At 40.4% G+C, this 19,931-nt stretch overlaps 1 protein-coding gene across 1 annotated transcript; it reads left to right on the top strand.

Annotated features, from left to right (window-relative positions):
- Positions 1–649: 649 nt before the first annotated feature.
- On the top strand, positions 650–19,013 carry LOC149277975 (rab5 GDP/GTP exchange factor-like). Its single transcript, XM_089502471.1, has 8 exons — positions 650–1,044; positions 5,524–5,690; positions 6,203–6,348; positions 6,967–7,036; positions 7,338–7,473; positions 9,807–9,898; positions 13,390–13,646; positions 18,693–19,013. Exons 1-8 carry the CDS (start codon positions 650–652, stop codon positions 19,011–19,013), a joined length of 1,584 nt encoding a protein of 527 aa, XP_089358597.1.
- Positions 19,014–19,931: the final 918 nt, after the last annotated feature.

Here is a 19,931-nt window from a genome sequence, read left to right as displayed (position 1 = left end):
CTCATGTACCACCTGTGCTCGTACCAAGACCCTACGCATGAAACCGGTGGGTCTCCTCCGCCCGTTACCTACTCCTTCAGTTCCCTGTTCTAAGATCTCTATGGACTTTATTGTAGATCTACCACCCTCAAAGAAACACGACACAATTATGGTGGCGATTGACAGGTTCACCAAGATGGCACACTTTATTCCCACCATTGGCATTCCCTCCGCATCAACCACGGCCACCTTGTTCCTGAATACTGTGTTTCGGCTTCATGGATTACCACAGACCATCACTTCGGACCGTGGGGTACAATTCACATCATGCTTCTGGAAGGTCTTCTGTCGCAATCTGCACATTCGTCCCACTTTGTCCACAGCTTTTCATCCGCAAACCAACGGTCAGACGGAACGGCAAAATCAAATATTAGAACATTATTTAAGATGTTATACCAGGCACCTTCAGAACGATTGGCTCCAGTTCCTCCCTTCCGCAGAATTCACCTACAACAATCAAAAACAACGTTCTATAAAGATATCACCATTTTTTGCTAACTATGGTTACCACCCCACCATGATTCCTGGTCTGCCTCCCAAACCCACAGTCCCCGGAATTACAGACCGAGTCACCGCATTAACAAGGCAATTTTGAGTCCTGAAACAACACATGACCAAGGCTCGTAAGGCCTACAAGTTATATGCGGATCGCCATCGTTCCAGTCCACCTACTTACCGCTGCGGTGACAAAGTCTGGCTATCCACAAGTAATTTGCGCCTGCAAGTACCATCAAAGAAACTGGGACCTAAGTTCATCGGCCCCTACAGCATCACCAAGATCATCAATCCAGTGACAGTACAACTGAAACTACCCTCTACCTGTCGGATCCATCCTGTGTTTCATGTGTCACTGGTCAAACCATGGGTGGCCAATCCTTTTCCTGATCGGGTACCTCCTCCTCCGGCTCCAGTTGTCATCCATGGAGTTGAAGCATACGTGGTACAAGAGATCGTAGATTCTAGGATCCATCGAGGACGCCTAGAATACCTAATACAATGGAAGGGGTATAGCTCGGACGAAAGAACCTGGGAACCTGCGAATCAGGTCCACGCTCCCATGTGTGTTCAAAGGTTTCACAAGCTACATCCTCTCAAGCCAGGTCATCCACGTCCCCGGAGGTCACGTCTTGCGGGGGGATTCTGTAAGGCACCTACCTTAAACGGCTCCAGGTCGTCCTCTTCTCCCTCCCGGCAGAAACGCCGGCACCGCTCACTGGCACATGAAGCAGCCGCTCGCACGGGCGGCCGCTTCATGAATATTTATGAGGCTGACCGCCGACTGGATTCCGCGATCACATCCCGGACGTCGGGGAACACCCCCCCCCGGGCTATTTAAACCTCTCTCTCCATGTCCTCAGTTATACTGGTGCTTCCTGTATCTCGTGAGCCCCTCCAGTATTCCAAGTTGCTTTGTCTCGTTTATCCGGTATCCGACCCTGGTCTGCTTAACGGTTCTCGTGTACTTCTGGCATCCTGACTCTGGCTATTCTACGGCTCTGTGTATCTCTGGCATCCTGACCCCGGCTCTCCCAACAACTCCGTGTACTTCTGGCATCCTGACCCTGGCTCTCCATTCCGACTTCGTGTACCTCTGGCATCCTGACCCCGGCTATCTCAACGGCTCCTGTGTATCTCCGGCATCCCGACCCTGGTCTACTAAACGGCTTCGTTCTGACCACCCGTGCTTACAGCTACACTGCCAAGCGCCCTGTTACCCTCACCAGGCCCCTTGTGCGTGTTCTGTTCTGAGCAAGTGTGTTCCATTCCTGCATTCCGGATTCCTCCTGGTAAGACAAACCTCACACATGCCTTATACCCCCTGTATGCCTTATACCCCCAGATATGCCTTACACAGCACTGTATGCCACTGTACCCTCTGATGTGCCTTATACCCCCAGATATGCCACTCTGCCCCCCCCAGAATTACCCCCCCCATGCTCCAGACTCGTTGTTGTCTAGTAGTGACAGTCGGTGAGCGTCTGCGCGATGTGTATAGACAATCTCTGCACCAGAAGGTCACGCCACGCGGGTCTCCATCATAGAAGCCCCAGTGGAAGTGCCGGCAGCAGCCGGGATTGTCTGTGAACATTGCACAGACACCCACTGGCTGCCAGAGAGGAGTATCCAGGTCTCCAGCAGAGCTGCGGTGGATCCTCCTCTCTGGCAGCCGACAACCTGCTGGACGGTACTTCTATTGTGGAGCACCGGAATGTCATGTGAAGCTGGTGCTCCATCATAGAAGCCCCGGTGAAAGTGGAGGGCAGTAGCGAAGGATGTCTGTGTGCATTCTACAGACGCCCGCTGGCATTTCAGTGACACCATTGAAATTTAGGAGACGATCGTTTATTGCCTTCTAAACTCTTTTAAAACAGGCGTCAGCCGGCGTACACTGTATGGCGGATGTTGACACCCAGGAGAGGGGCCAGACATGGCCCCTGATGCCGATCTCAGTGTTGCTGAATGCCTCAACATCAAATGTGGATCGCTTTCCACACCAGTTTAAAGCCATGACGGTCCTGGCATGTCAATTGTCACTAACAATGTTAGTTGTTAGTTATGTGTGACGTGTCCCAGGACCGTCAATTGTCGTCATGGGGGTAAAAGATTTTTTTTATTGGTGCAAAGTTGTTTATGTCAAAACATCGGTACATGCCACGATGACCAATAAAACCGACATGATACATTCAAGCAATTCCTTCCTTGCTTTTTTTTCAATTTTTCATCATATTTTTTTTTTTTTATAGGGAATTAGATAACATGATTAAAAATGGTAAATGTAACTTGTGTGGGTACACTAAATAAGTGAGGAGAAAATTACATCTAAACACGAGCACCACAGAAGTGTTAAAACAGCTTTGGTCCCAAAGGGTACAAAAAGTAAAAACAGTCTGGTCCTAAATGAACAATAACATTAATGCTCTGACTCCATTGATTTCTTGTCTCTTGTCCTAGGTGCATGTCAGTCCTCTGTGGTGAGGACTAGTAACTCCATAAAATGCTACTAGAAGTGTGGTATTGTCTGTCCTCTTGAAGCTAAGAAAAGCCAGGCTTTATGAGTTATGAACAGTATTGTCCCATTAAAGGGACAAGAACACAGGTACGTATCACGCCATTTTCGTAGTAACAGTCCGCTCACTTTAACTGTTCATTAATGAAACGAAGACGTGTAACACGGAGCTCTGAGAAAACAGGCACGAGACTGAACCTGTCTTTCTAAATCCCGCCCCCCTTGTCGGTCGGTTTCCATAGCAACCGATCCATACTTCCGCATTAAGCTGCGGTTTGCGGTGGACCCGGAAGCGGCTGATCAGCTGGGTGTTTCTTCACGTGACCTCTCGATGGAAGGTTTTCAACGTGGTCCTTCGGGTAAAGATTTATTGACCTCTGACCCCGTTATTCAGTATAATATGCCGAATTGTGTGTAAGATGTATGGGCAGTTCAGGCCTGTGTTCTGGCGGCTCTCTCAGAGTTTACAGCGGAATCACGTGTTTGTCGGTATAGTTTTGGAACACTGATACGCATATTCACTAATGTTTGTTATTCTTCTCCGTGTCAAATACCCCGGGGGGCTGGTTAATGCTGCTCTTGCAGCTACATAGCACCTAGGTGGAGCAGAGTCCCTATGTTATAAGGGATATTCTGTATTAGCAACTTAAGTATTTCTTGTTTAAGTTAAACCTAAAATATATGTTGTGTGTGAATGTATCACAAACTGAAACAGAAATAACACTCCAGTAACACTCTATTCTGCTTTAATACCTTATCCATGTTTTACAGTGAATGGCTAATTATATGCTTTTGCATCATTTAGTAACACAGTACAAGATTTAATTAGACTAATAAACTATCACATACCAAATTATTTTTCCTAGCATAAAAGTGTTTGTCCTTTCTAATGACTTTGAGAAATAGCTACAAATAACTGTGTCATCTAGAAGTCACTCTATCACAACCTCCCTACATAAAATAATTGTGTGACATGTCAGCGGTTTTGTGTTTTAGTGTAATTGTGTAGTATGGATGAAGAAAGTGAATGTATTCTATCCCTGTACTAGTTTATTATGTTGCTCTATTACTTGGCTGTCCAGTTAGTGGCCTGGTAATTGTTTGCAGTAATTCAGCCTTTTTCTGACTTACTGCTTGTCAAAAGTAACATGCTCAGTAGCATTATTTTATTAGCTTCCAGCCGCCTAGCCTGAGCTTTTTTTTTTGTTTCTTCCTGTGAAAAATCTTGCGGACCTCTGACTGATTCAGAGCTCACGCGTGGAAGTTGTAGTCCCTCAACAATAAGGATATTGATAAGCTAACAAAAGAATCAATCAGTCTTGGGTGACCAGGTGTTTCAGATAACATTTATATGTGTATAAACACAGACATGTCCTCAATAACTCCAGTTAGTCAAGAAATAAGGTAATGAAGAGAGTAAATGTATTTTTCTATATTATTATTTATTGTTTTATATAGCGCCATCAAATTCCATAGCGCTGTAGACAGGACATAACAAGTAGTATGAAACATAACAAATTGACTAACAGAGACAACAGGTGAGGAAGGCCCTGCTCAAATGGGTTACTTACTCATTATTCTCTTCTCATCTTGCATAGATTACAATGAATCCTGGAGCCTCCAATGAAGAACTGTTCAGTCATCTCAATGAGACACCCTTCAACTTTAAAGGGTTTGCCTACCACCCAGAGATGTGTAGAAAGGGCTGTGGGTACTATGGTAACCCTATTTGGCATGGGTACTGTTCCAGTTGCTGGATCATGCAAAGACAAAAATCTCAAGCACGACCTCTTACAGATGGGTACAAAAAAATTAAACTATGTTTTCTTATTATTTTGTAATATGTCCAACGACAATAGATTTCTTTGAAGCACATAAATAATCTAAGTTTAATTAAACAGAGATTTTCCTGTTATTTTGACATTTATTCTTCTGCTTTTTTAAGCTATTGCCCACCTTTGGTAGGAGCTGATGTGTTCTTGATACCATTGTATGAGTGGAAGTTAGAGAAGGGAGAGAGAAAATTATAGTTCAGTCAGATTTTGAGACAAATCACAGCTGTTGCAGGAATTGAATAACAAAAATCGCAATCTACAGTACGTTTTTATAGGGTGTTACATTGTTCTACCTGGATAAAAAACTTAAAGCAAGATAAAAAAGGTTTAGAGAATTGATTTAAAAATTATATTTTACTGGTCATTCTAACACTTAGAGGGAAATATTTTACATGGGAGTCAGAAATATTCTTTGAGTTTCTGGAACATCGCTCTCTACAAGATAAGTGTCTATCTTGCCTTCCTGTAAGGTTTCATGAGGCACAGCTCCTGTAATAGTTCTTTCACCATATTGCATATGGGAGTTTTTCTTAATCAGAAGCTGGAACATTTGAATTACCCATTTGTCTCCAAGACAAATTCTTATCATTACAAAAGAACTATGCATAAGTTATGTTTTTGTTTACATGATCTCTGTGTCAGTTTTAGGCACCATACTGGAACTCCCCTGATAAAACCAGATAAAGGAAGAACTGAAGAAAAGAGTGAAAAACTAGATACAACTAGGGACATTTGCTGTAGTACAAAGACTAACAATCGTCATTATCCACAGACTACCTGCAAAACTTTGCTTCCTACAGATATCCCAGGTTGGTTTGTTTATTTTTGTATACCTGACATTTTTACTTCTCTGAATGTGAATCCGCGTGTCGTGAAAGGCACATGTAGTTTTGGCACAGTTGCCAAATTCTGCCTAAAAGTCCACGTTCCGCTGCCTGACACAATGAAATTTGGTTTGACCCACCATCCTCTTATGTGGCACATGTTATATAGTATGCTGCATGTGTAATAGGCTTCAGGGAATACCCATGCCGGGAATACCAAAAGATGTCTCTTTATTTAGAATACTCAACCAATGACAACCATGAAAACCGAGCATCTCTTTCAGCTAGCTGCAGATTACACAAACAACTAGGCAGAGAAAGTGATAATTTCTTGCCATAATAATGTTTTACTGATCAATTTTAAGTTATTTGTATTAATATTTTTTAGTTTTTTTTCTTCTTCATTGAGCCTAAACACGTTTGATTATTGTAATCTACATGACTGTTCTGTTGCTTTACAGAATGTATTAACTGGATCTGTTATTCTTCTCTCATAGATTATCTCTACTGCCTTTCCTTATCCAGCCTCCGCACATTGGCTCAGGGAGATTTTTCGGACTTTCTCAAAGCTTTGCAAAGACCTGACGCACAGCCATTAATGACCCTTTGCACGAAATTCATACAGTGGCTGCAGAACGCAGAGGTGATGTTAATATAAAAAGACACCAATATGATATATTATGTTTAAACGTACATTTAATTAGAAAACTTTATCTGAAATTTGGATAAATTAAACATTTCAGGTTTTTTCTGAAAAAAATATTTTTTATTAAGGAATTCTGTATAAAAATACTTTAAAAGCAACATTTATATTTAAACCTAGTCTTAAAAGGTTTGTGGGAGAAACTAAATATCTTCTTTAACATAATAATATCCAGCTTTTCTCTGTGTATAATATACTTTGGGGTCGATTTCAAAGTAAGGAAAGTTCATACAGCATAAAAATAGTCTCTAATGCACTCATGCTGGAGTAGATAGCAGAGTCCCAACTGCGCTTTGCCAGAGCATGTACAGGAAAATAAATCAGGAGCCTCCTCACCAGAATCTATGGATGTGAAACATGTAAGGGGTTGTCTGTGTTTCCCCCTTTTTGGTATGTTTTGAAGTTAAACAGTGCAAATCATTTATGGCTTCTACATCCATTGCTACTGCATGTGGGCTTTGCAGTCAGAGCGAGGAGGATCCCGCTTGTGCTCTGGTTTTCTTTTCCACTAGTAAAAATATTGTAATGGTTTTGGAAATAAATATGTCTGTCTTCTAGGACCTGAGTCTGGAGAGCAAAGGAGACCGTGTGCAGGAATTCTATTGTAGAATTGCTGATCGTTACCCTGGTAAGATAGCAGTGATCCTCTTCCCTCGAGTAACACAATCAGTTCTATCCATCCAGTTTTAACTGCTTTGCCACTAAAAGCAACCAGTTTGAATATTCTTTCAATGCCAATGTGAAGCAAGACATTGCTAACATCTACCAGCATTTTGGTAGTGACTTAGAGCTTCTGACCCTAATACGTACTGGGATGCTTGGCTGTCATACATATGTCCAAGATGTAAACGCTAAATTGCGTGAGTAGGTTAATAGGTCTGTTGTGGGTTTCTGGGTTTTGGGACGGCCATAATCTCCAATTCTTGCAGATCAATTGACGGAGGAGAGGGACCAGCTACTAAGTAACATTGAGAAGCTTGTGATGACACAACTGTATAAGTCAGTGTTTTGCTTGGATGGTTCACTTGATGAACAGAAGGATATCTCCCTCCAAAAGCGGATTAGGTGAGTTAACAGAACCATTGCTGCCATTTACATGGGATGATTTGGGAGATACATTGTTTGTAATAATAAGTACTTTAATATGCATTCTTTGCTGCATGGCACATTGGATCATTCATCTGAAGACCTATCCGTAACCTTTGAGTAGACTGCTGCTTGGTGGCCTATATTCTTTTTATGTTAACTATCAGTTTAACTGCTGTGTGCCACCATACAATGCCTTGCATTCCCCCAGAGTTATTACACTCAATCTTCGCCATTCCTGAGGTTAGGCTTCTTTACAACCCTGTGAATGCAGAAATCATGAATATGGAACCATTGATCCTATGTCAAAAAGGGTTCCTGTTTACCATACACTTTTGCTACTGATCACCGTAAACTCGTCATTTAGTGTACCCTTCTCTTAAAACAGCTTATTTTTTATACTGTGTATTTTATAAACTTACAGTATGCACAATCTTTTGGTGTACCAATACTCTCCTGTAACTATTCACACATCAACACGCACACGTTATTACAAAATCCCAGGAAAACATTGAAAACATTTACACACACATGAGGATCATCTGACTTTTTGCATTTGGGCACACTCGCCAACACAACTTGCCTTTTAACTGCGAATACGCAAAAGGTTCAAGTGAATAGCAAAAAATAGGTTTGAATTTATCTTGCACAAATCCTTGAAAATCCTGGTTACTTGCATGTTCCGAACTGAGTGTACTTAGTTAAAGGATCTTTGCCAGCAATTGCAGCTCCAAGCCTTTTTGGTTTCTACTCTCTTGATTTTAGATGATTTAAGTTTAGTCTTTCCACTTATTAAAAATTAGATTGAGGTCTTGGCTTTGACTAGGCAATTTTAAGACACTCGGGTTCATGTGTTTAAACCAGCCCATTGTAACGCTTGCTTTTGTGTTTATGGCTGTCTTCTGGAAGATGATCCATCTTCTGTTTATTCTAGAAAATGCCTTTACTCAGATGTTGAGGAGTGTCTAGTCTTCAAACATATATGGTTTGACAGGGTAAATTATACTGACCAGCTTCAAAGATGTCCCAAATAGGATATGGGGCAGAATGACCAGTTTTACAATTGTTGCTCAATAACTTGCAGTAAAAAAAAAAACAACATAAAAACTCAACAAATATTAGAATCTATTTAGCAGGTTTGTTTCATTAGCTTTGGTAGATGAGTAAAATATTTTAAGTCAGAAAGTCTCTATATCTATAATTTGATTATTTTCTAAATAAACCCTTTCTTGTCCTGGAAAAAAATATAATTTATATAGGTACAGTAAATGAGAGAAGAAAATTACAGCTAAACACCAAATGTTAAAATTTGCCATTATCACAAGGGGTACAAAAAATGAAAAACCGCTCTGTACTTAAGGGGTTAACTTATTATTATTTGGTTGAAAATAAGATCTCACAGAGAAGTTATACGTTAATTTCATGTATTTGCAACTGACCCCATCATGGAATATAAAGAGAGGATACGTCTTAATATTTGTTATTACACCATATGCCAGTTTTTAAGACATCGCAGATGTAAATCTCAGCTAAAATGAACTTCAAAGAATGATACCTTTCACACTGTTTAGTATCCCTACCTTGGTTCTCAAAAACATTATTATGAACTTGTTTTGAAATGGTTTTAATGCTTGTGATGTTCTAACATTTCATTACTAGGGCCTTCAAGACGTAGGTGTTGCACTTGAAAAGTATGCTTGTGTGACATGTTTATAGTGGTGTTACAGCATAGGAGGAAATTCTCAAGCACCCGAAAACTTTAAGACCTTTCACTTTAATATTGGTGACTGAAATACATTGACTTTCTCCTCTGATTTTGAAGTTAAGATATTACTGTTCCATACAAACTAGTGTATAATTAAATCTATTTTAATTCCAGGTTGTAGAATAATTTAATGTATAAAGGGGGCAACTTATGAAAAACACTGTTTTTCAGATTTGTTGCGTACACATTTTAGCTTCTTGTGTACTTTATGGCTGGTACATGGGCTGACAGCTCTGTTTACCTCACAGTATTACATCAGTACTGAATAGGTATTCTTGGACTGCACACCATGTAGTTTTTTCAGTCCCAAATGTCATAACTTTTGTTTGTGCAACTATAGTACAAGCATTGAGAAAATATTTATATATAAGGAAAATCTTATGTGTCCTAAGAGTAACAGCAAGCACTGTTGACAAGCTGAAATGTTGCACAGCAGGCAATTGCAAGTAATAGCTGTTTATGTAAAGCAAATGGTATAGTGCTGGAAAGAAGCATAGTCTCAGAGTGGTTGTAATATATAACAAAAAAAACTATTTATGGTCTTTAGGTCACTGAAATGGGTTACCCCGCAAATGCTTCAACTTCCAATGGATGAAGATAATTTAGAAGTCAAAGACTGGATTTTCTCTGCTATCACCGGTGGGTGAAAGTGCTAATATTTGTATGTGTAAAGTTTGCCATAAATGTCCTTGACAGGGTAAGCTGGGCTCCTCAGGCCAGTAGCCATCACCCTGACCATGGGTTGCACTCCAACAGTAGCTACAAGGCCTTGTTAATCCCTTAAGCATACAGGCTATTTTATACTTGAGGATTCAGGTTGCAACATTCATTTTCTGTTTCCTTGTTTTCACTATGCCCCATGTTCAACCCATGTTTCTCATTAAGTGTACCCAGACAAACCATTTATTTTTTTTCCGGACAAGTAGGTGTAAAAAAATCTTGTAAAGTAAGAATGCTTTCACAAAAAGACATGTTAGCAGCTTAATTTTCACAAATTAATATTTGGTGTGGCCACCCTCAAAACAGCATCAATCCTTCTAGGTAACACTTGCCCACAGTTTTCTAAGGTATGTTGTTCCAAACATCTTGGAGAACTACAACAAAACTTAATCCTACTACTGCCAAATCCACAGAGTGCAAAACATGCATTCAGAACTAGTGAAATCACTTGACGTGTCTTGCACCTTAAGCTTATGACTAAGGATTATGGTGCCAACGTGCTATGACTTAATGACTTTACTGTAAAGCTAGTCCTTGCTTAATAACGTTGATAGGTTCTTGGAACCTGCTACTTTAAAGTGAAACAACGTATAATGAAATTTTGATTGGAGAAACTGGGGAGGGGCTGACCCCGTGACTCGGCTCTTTTGCGGAAGCGCACTGGGTGGCCTAATTCATGGAGACACAGACCAAGAAAGACGATGCGGGGACAAGCAGACGAAGACAGAAAAATAAGCACAAGAAAATACTATATCAGAAGCAGAGCTGCGGAAAAGGAGACAGAGACATAGAAGCGGACGGTGGAGAAGGTAGGGAGACATTGACAGAGAGTATAGGCATAAACTTTAACAACCTTGAACAAAACTATGTTATTTAGGGCCAGCTGTATGTTTGTGGTCATGCTGCAGAATAAATTTGAGGCCAATCAGATGTCTCCTTGATGGTGTTGGATGATGGATAATTATAGGACTGTACTTCTCAGCATTGATGTGATCATTCATTTTGACCACATCCCCAACTCCATTTGCAGAATGTTTCACCATTGCCTGCAAACACTCATTCTTGTACTATTCTCTTGCCCTTCGGCTGTCAAAATTTGACTTATCAGTCCAGAGCACCTGCTGAAATTTTTCTGCACCCCAGTTCCTGTGTTTTTGTGAATAGTTAAGTTGATTGGCCACTTCTGGCCAGACTTCTCTGGACAGTAGATAGGTGTACCAGGGTCCCACTGTTTTTTGCCAGTGCTGAGCTGGTGGCCATCTTCTTATTGCTAAGAGAAATAAGCATGATGTATCTTTCACCTGCTGCACTAAGTTTCCTTGGCTGACCACTGCATCCTTATCATTCCCTGTGTCTTTGTGCTTCTTCATAAAAGCTTGGACTGAACATCCGAAAACCCATCTGCCTTGAACCTTTTTTGCCTGGAAGAGACCTTGCCTTATACCTATCTTATGTCTTGCTGTGCTCTGTCTTGTCATGGTGTATGACTTTTGACATTAAACCGTCCTTACCTTGTTAGTTGGGTGTTCCTAACCCAGTTTTATTCCTCTAACACAGCTGTCTTTGGTTAATTCTTGTATTTTTTCATAACCTAAAACTTTTACACAGTACTGTATATAAACTATTTCGTGATAAAAAATTTTTTTTTAATTCTCATCTATCTTTGGTGTTTACAAGCAAATGTAAGCAGGTAAGCATCATTTTTAAGAGCATCCTTTTTCAAAATTGATCTGCTAGGACTGTATCCTTAATAGTGCTCACGTACTGCAAAACTGCCCCACAAAATAATGTTTTTGAAAAGCAGACAATCTAAATTATTTACTCTACCACTTATCAAGCAGCCACTTCCCTGTGAACCTCTTCTAAAGTATGTGGCAAAAATAAAACTGCATTTTTACACACCCTGTGTATTTCTGATTTCATCTGTAAGATTGGTGCCACTGGTAACAAAGAATGCAATTTATGCCCACGAACATCCCCATGTGCTTTTTTTCCCCCACAAAAATATACCATATTTGCTTCATTATAAGACAACCCCTTCAAAATTTGAATATTTAGGAAAAAATAAAAAGCGTGAATATAAGACTACCCTATAAGAAAAAAAGTTTTACTAGTAAATATTGACATGTAAACTATTTTTTCATATTAAAAACTATGATTGAGAAAAATGCATTTTTTGTTTTTATTTGCCAACCTGCCCCCAGATATGCCTTATACCCCCCGTATATGCCACTCTGCCACCAGATATGCCTTATACCCCTTATGTGCCACTCTGCCTCCCAGATATGCCTCTTGACCCCCTATTTGCCACTCTGCCCCCCAGACATGCCTTATAAACTCTGTCGGCTGCTGCTGGCATTTCCGCCGGAAAGGTCATGTGATGCCGGCGCTCCGTCATAGAAGCCCCAGAGGAAGTGCAGTAGCAGAGGTTGTCTGCATTGCATAGAGTGCTGCCGGAGAGGAGGCTCCGTGTCCCCTGCACCTCAAATAGGTCTGACTATGAGACTAAGATCCCCTGCAGCACTGCAGGGGACCTGGATCCTCCTGTCTTATGCCCCCCCCCCCGCAACTTACCGGTGCTTCTGACTCCCTGGCGTGTAGCTGGGGCAGCGTGTAGAAGGTTGGTGCGGTTAGCAGCGGGGGTTGTCTGCGTCCATCATGCATCCACGACTGTCAGAGATCAGAGTTCCCCGCACCGGCAGAGTGCTCTATGAAATGCCTTTTAACCCCCTTAATGCCACTCTGCCTCCAGAAATGCCCTTTAACCCTCTATATGCCACTCTGCCTCCTGAAATGCTTTCTACCTCCCTATATGCCACTCTGCCCCATAATATGCCTTTTAACCCCCTAAATGCCAGACTGGTACATAGGGGTATAAGGCATTTCTGGAGGCAGAGTAGCACATAGGGGGTCAAAAGGCATATCATGGGGCACAGTGGCATATAGAGGGTTAAAAGGCATATCATGGGGCATAGTGGCATATAGGGGGTATAAGGCATTTCTGGGCAGAGTGGCAAGCCTGGGGGCAGATGTGCATAACTGGGGGGCAGGTTGGAAAATAAAAGGAAATAAAAACAAAATAGTTTACATGAATTAACATTTACCGGTAAAACTTTTTTCCTATAGGGTCATCTTATATTCAGGCTTTTTCTTTTTTCCTAAATTAATAAGATTTTGGGGGGTCGTCTTATAATCGAGCAAATACGGTATATACTAATTTAATGATAAGGGCTGTGGAATTCAAAATGTCATGCCTTATTATCCATATTCTTTCTTTATTTTTGATTTTTTCTTTTAGCTATGTAGTTATGAAGTACACAATTGTTATCAATTACATTATATAAATATATAATCATCCAGTTTTTGACAGTTTTTATACATGCTGCTATATCACTTATGTTTCTTTGCAGCTCTATTGGAACTGGATTCAAAGAGGGCCCCACAGGACAAACTGGCCTGTCTTTCCAGAGCTAGCAACTTTCTTTTTAAAGCTATTAGAGCTTACAAGGAGGAACCTGCAACAGCAGATGATTTTCTGTCTTGCCTTGTTTACACAATACTGAAAGCTAATCCACCTCGCTTGTCCTCTAATCTGCAGTATATCACCAAATTTTGTAACCCTAAAAAGCTTGTGATTGGTGAGGAGGGGTACTGCTTCACAAACACCGTAAGTAGTATTTGATAACACATTTGTTTCTGCTGTTCATATTTACACGTTTCATGTGCATGTTCATGTATTGGTAACGTAAGCATGGTTGAAGCAGTTTACTTGAGCACTTTAAGACATGCAATTCTACCGTTTTTTTTTGTTTTTTTTTAAACTTAAAACCTTAAACACTCCAATATGTGTCCAGCAACATATCATGAGTACAGTGATACCATGCATGTAAAATTTTGTTGGGTTGTTTGGAGGCTTAACGACCACATTTGGGAGGTGCAAATTCTACTTTTTCGACATAATTTTGACATCTGGTCATCCTGTACCCCTGTCCTGTTTGGGGCATCTTTGGAACCGGCCAATTCAGTCTGCCCCATCAAACCCATGTATTTTTTGAGAAGTATAAACCCAGAGTGTTTTATTTCGTGTCCTTTCATGCAGCCAAACTCAGGAGTATTTTTACAGCATTTTTTGTGTATTCTAGGTTGCTTACGATTTCTTGAGCATCTTAATGTGCAGTTATATGTCAAGATTACAAGAATACCCCATATGTATAGGTGCCTTACAGGCCAAAAATAGTTTCCAAATGTCTAATTCACAAAATTGTTTTTGGGGTCCATATCCCATTTTAGCACTACAGCTGCCGACATCTCCACAAAAGCATATACTTTTAAAAATAGATAACCCAGGAGTATTTCCAGGAATTTTATTCACTCACCTTGCACCATTTTCTGTTGGACTAAGGAATATTTTTGTTTCTGTACCCTAGGTAACTGAATGTTGCTTAAGGTTAGTAGGTATTTTAGAAATGTAAACAAACTAGAACTTTTTAACTTTAAAATACTGAAAAGAACAATTGCATAATCAAAACCAGAGTGGCATAAGCCACCTATGGGGCATTTTGAACACATTTTGAACTATAAATGTAATTTTTTTTTTTTTTTATAATGCTCAACCTAACATGCAAATATTGGTTTATCAATATTCCAGTTGTGTGTGTGGTATTTGCCAAAACATTCTACATACAAACCTGGCAAAGAACAGGAAGAGCAGTGGTAGATAGACTCCTTGGATATGCCTCTTTTGTTGCTCTGTTTTTGATACTCTGCATTGTTTAACAGGTGCTTGTTTAGGTGTAGTTGGTGGAGTTCTTTGAGAGGAATGCCTCTCGCTCTGTTGGACAACTGCAAGTTTTCTGGAATAGAGGGCTGGTCCATTAGGACCATAAAGATCTCTTTAAAGGTGAATCTTTGGAGAGTTTCCAAGACGTAAAGAACACATACCATCTAGCTTGTTCAGAATTCTTTAATTTGCAACTAACCTGTTAAAAACAAATAGAGTTCCTAATGTTTGTGGTTGATGGACCCAAATGTAAAAAAAAATCCAGTATGTCATTTATTATTACAAAGACTCAAGTTGGCTTGGAAGTTTCCTTACATGATGGCATGGGAAAAGGAAGTGGAAGTTAGGTTGAGAGATGAAGATTGGTAGGCCAAATACGTCTAAGATGTCAAGTGTTAGTCATCTGGGAGCAATGAAAAGGGTGGTATGTAGTGCCAACTAGATTAAACAAAATGTTCTCTAGAGCCTCTACAAAACACGGAAATTAGAGTTGAATGTTTCATGCATGATTGCAGTTTCAACATATATGTAGGTTTGGAAGTTATTGTGAGGCAAATCAGTACAACGGAAAAATTATCCCATTCAATATATAACTTGCATGTAGCAAGCCAATATTCACAATGATATTTTAATCGTAAGGGTAGAAGTTTAGGTGAACTTTGCATTTTTTCTATGCCAAGATGCCAGGGATGATTTAATCAATATCCATCTTTTAGTTAAGCCTGTTTTGTTATAATTCTGTTTGATACGTTATGCTGTATTACAAATCCGATAGACGTTTTATGATTATGAAATTATATAGATTCCTTTGAGATCTGATTCCAGTGTACATGAATTATTGCATTGTGTGCTGACATGAATGTTGACAGACATAGGGGAAAAGGGACACCTCCCCTTTTTTGTCTGTCTAAGCAAAATTATGCTTAATTTATTACTCTTTATTGACAACTATTGTATGTACGTTATCCCCTTTCATCCCCACTACATCCAAAAGCATGATTTACCATGGAATGTAAGGTGTTTCCTTAAATTAGTTTTTACTAAATTTTGGGTCTTTTTAGGCGTATGGTTTAAAAAAGGCCCTACTTGTCCTGAAAAAAATGCTAACAACCTTTTGACCACTTGGATCACTTTTGCAACCTAAAAGGTACCCTTCCTGATGTCAAACACATTACAGGTCCCTTAATAGCTAATTTATTTTAATGTATTAATGTTTATAAAGTTGAGTATTTTTTTTATGTAAACATTGTTTACACATGCTTTCCCAACTGTTGTGATCAGCAGCAGAGGGGTCAGCAGAGACCCATGTGGAGTCTGTGGTGGGGTCTTATTTTCTCAGGGCTGAAACTGCAGGAAGGGACTATAAATGAAACATGGAAATGCCACCAATATAGACAGCCATATTTCCTGTGTTGGCTGGAAGATCTCCCTATTGCACTGAAACAGAATATGCTGTAAAGTGTACACCTTAACAGGTGGTCTTTTTAGGATGTATTATTGTGTCCATATGGGGTTAATATAGGTTTACTGATAGTTGTTAAGGAAACAGTATCTAATTAGATGTCACATTTTAAAGAAAATGTGATTTCTCACTAGTAAGACTTACTAAAGCCTTATATGCACCTTTATTACATTGATACACGTTTTGTACAACTACAAGGTAAAAACCAATTAAGCCAACTTTTACTTACCTTCTGCATGGGCGTAGGAACCAGGGGGGGAACAAATCCCCCCCCCATTAACTCATGTGGGGGGGACCGATAATAAAGAAATCCCCCCCCGCCGGGCCGTAGGAACCCCCCCAATAGAAACGCTGCAGGAAGAGAGAGAGAGGTGCCGAGCAGTCGTTTTCAGCAACCGCTCGGCGTCCTTCTGTCTCCTCTGCTCCCTGCAGCTACCCGACTGCAGTGGTGGGAGCGCGAGGCGTCTGTCTTGGTGCCGGCGTTTCACGTCATATGCCGGCGCTCAGCAGTGAAGCCGCGTGTATCGCGGCAGAGCATCGAGACAGAGGCCTTGCGCTCCCACCACAGGACTGCACGGTAAGTGACCTAGCTAGAATGTAAGCTCCTGTGTGCCGGGGCCTCCTCACCTGAGAAGGGGGGGTAGGGTAGCTAGTGAGAAGGGGGGGTAGGGTAGCTAGTGAGAAGGGGGGGTAGGGAGAAGGTAGCTAGTGTGAGAAGGGGTGGTAGGGAGAGGGTAGATGGTGTGAGAAGGGGGGTAGGGAGAGGGTAGATGGTGTGAGAAGGGGGAATAAAAGTAACAAAAGGGGGTAGTAAGCATATTGATGAGAATGAATATGTGGATGAATTGTGTGAATGAGTAAGATAATTAATTAATCCACGTGTGGATGAATTGTGCGAATGAGTGAAATAATGAATTAAATGTGTGGATGAATTGCTTTAATTATTTGTGAGCTGGGGTGTTTGGGGACAAAGTTGGCTCACGCTGGGCTGTTTGGGGACAAAGTTGGCTCATGCTGGGCTGTTTGGGGACAAAGTTGGCTTACTCTGGACTGTAATTTGTTTGTGTAATCAGGTCAGGTTCTATGTTGGGAACGTTGACGCTAGGGCTGGCCTTTGGGGCCTGTGATCTATGCCTGTAGATTTATTTGTTTATGTGTGAATTCCAGTTGATTTATACTTGCAAAGCTGGGCTTATATGTTATTCTGTTGATCCATATCTGCTATGCTTTGTTTCCATACATTATTCATATATACCTGCAAATATAGGGTTTGTATGTTTTATTCAGTTAATCTATACATGCACGTACTGTTTCCATGTGTTGTTTTTTTGATCTTTACCTGAACTACAGGGAGTAAGTAAAAGAGAGGTGTGTCTTAGTGAATGAAGGACACAGAAACAAAGTTTGGAATCCAGCACTCAGTTGTAAGATGGTGCACGAGCCAGGGTACCACCAAGTCCTTCATTAAATAGAGAAGCAGAGGCTCAGCACTGAAATGGTAAGGTGAGTTTATTTCACACAGGCAACATGAAAGACTTGTGTGTCGAAACATTGCCTGTGTGAAATAAACTCACCTTACCATTTCGGTGCTGAGCCTCTGCTTCTCTATTTTCGATTTAATGTCACGGAGTACTCAGAAGGAGGGAAGACTGCACTGACTCTCACAGTATTCCCCTAATCTACGGTCAGTGTGGCACATATATTTTTTTGGGTGTGGCAGCGGAGGGAGTGATTGCATGCTAGGGAGCATGGAGCACGGACAAAGGAAATGCTTGCCTAGGGTCCAATTTTTCAATATTTAAAAAAAATGTTTTTGTTACAAAGATTAGCTGTTTTTTTTCCTATATTTAATGTATTAAACGTACATTATTTTTACCAGTGTTTCAAGTTATATATTATTGTACGTGTTTGCAAAAAAAGAGATGGGGAGAAAGTGGGGATCTGATGGGGGAAAATGCTGCCCCTCCCTAGATTTTTAGAGGTTCCTATGCCCATGACCTTCTGCCTATAATGCTCTGTATTAATTTACTGCAGTCACCTGCTGCATGTATATGTGGCTGGTCCTGCGATTAGAAAAAGGTTTTCAAGGCTAAAATGTACAGGGCAAAATGTTTAACTTGTTAAACATTTTAAGGTTTTAGAGGATCACTGAATCAAGCCCAATGTGACTATCTTCCTGCTCATTTATTAAATGTATAATGTGAATGATTTACTGAGGTGAATTTTAGGGTCCTAAGAAATGCACAATTTAAAAAAAGCAACACAAGATTATATCAAGATGTGAATGTACCAGCTGGTCGTCCTCATGCTCCTTCCTGCTCAATGATAAATAACAAATCTTCTGAAATCTTGCAGTAGTTTTCACTGTAGGTTCAGCATAGGGTGTCTTTAAATTTTACCATGTTGATGGATCATGAAAAGAATAAACTTTTTACTTTTTTTTTTTTTTTTTTTTTCTTCCGTTCTTCAAGTGCTGTGCTGTTTCATTCATTGAGATGCTGGATTCTTCTTCTCTTGGTATTACACATAAGGAATTCACTCAGATGATGCAGCAAAGCGGAGAAGTCGGCACCAATCAGAAATTAGAAATAGAACAAGATGCAGTACAACAAATGCAGCACAACAAAAAGCTCTTGGAGGAACTTCATAGCCGACAGGATCGGCTATTGCAAACGACAGAGAGTTTGAGAAGAGAGCTGAACGATTGGTCTCTGGCCACTGAAGGAGAAGTTAAGGAAATCATCTGTAGGTTCCCCTTGGCCACTCAATGGACTTCAACAAACCACAACTAATAATTACTTTTAATCATTCTGCTTAGAACACATATATAATCATCTTGTCTCAAAGCTGCTATGAGCCCTTTTTTGACATAAGCCAACCAATGAAGGATATTTATTGCTCAGTTATTAAATGGTCCACATTATTGTAATACTTAGACTGCTACAGAGGTTTGATGTGGTTTTCCTTAAAGATTGTGAATTGTTTTATCACTGTAATCTTTTGTATTATATTAAGATATGTACATTTTTCATTTCTGGGTTATTTACCCATCCCAATCGGTCACAGATGGCATCTGGATTTATATATACCAGCTACCACAGCTTCCTGCTGGCATTATTCTATAAATGGAAACTTGCTGAATGGGCCAGTTGCGTACATATGTCCAAACAGGTGTAAGGCCAGTTGCTAGTCTGAGGAACCCAAAGCTTGCCATTGATAGATGTGGCTCAGTGCTAAACATATAAATCATTAATTAAGAGGGGCACTGATCACTTAGTTCACCATCGTTGTTAGTTACTCCCTCAAAAATGGAAACTGATTTATTCTCAAGCAAACACATTGCTATATTAAGGAACAAATAAAGAGGTGGTATTGCGGCATCTAAAACATTGAGTGCAACACTCTGGTTGGGAGTAGGGTACAGCGCAGTCTCACCAAAGCATCTTTGTGGAGAAAGTGGTGGTTATTGGCATAAATCCAAACTGTGTTACTCAAGAAGTTGCTTGTCCGCTACTAAAATAGATGGAAATTTTTTAGAAATGCAGACACTAGGGGTTCAGTCAAGTGTGTTACATTGTAGTGTTAACGAAAATCAAAAGGTCTTATGTCCCATGTGACAGTCTTCATGGATGTTTCTTTTCTGGCTGTTTTGCCAAGGGTCCACTTTGGAATTTTCCAGTGTAGCACTAGGTAGTGCTGGAGGTCACTAC

Source organism: Sceloporus occidentalis, unplaced genomic scaffold, assembly GCF_023333645.1.
Source record: "Sceloporus occidentalis isolate IW3139 unplaced genomic scaffold, rSceOcc1.0.p SCAF_204, whole genome shotgun sequence".
Lineage (NCBI taxonomy): Eukaryota > Metazoa > Chordata > Lepidosauria > Squamata > Phrynosomatidae > Sceloporus > Sceloporus occidentalis.
This window is presented reverse-complemented; position numbering and strand designations above follow the sequence as displayed.

Excerpts from the sequence above, each read along its gene's own strand:
- LOC149277975 (XM_089502471.1), top strand. The coding sequence starts at position 650 with ATGACCAAGGCTCGTAAGGCCTACAAGTTATATGCGGATCGCCATCGT. Across the intron at positions 5,691-6,202 it reads GCTTCCTACAGATATCCCAG|ATTATCTCTACTGCCTTTCC; the intron begins GTTGGTTTGTTT and ends CTTCTCTCATAG. Across the intron at positions 6,349-6,966 it reads AGTGGCTGCAGAACGCAGAG|GACCTGAGTCTGGAGAGCAA; the intron begins GTGATGTTAATA and ends TCTGTCTTCTAG.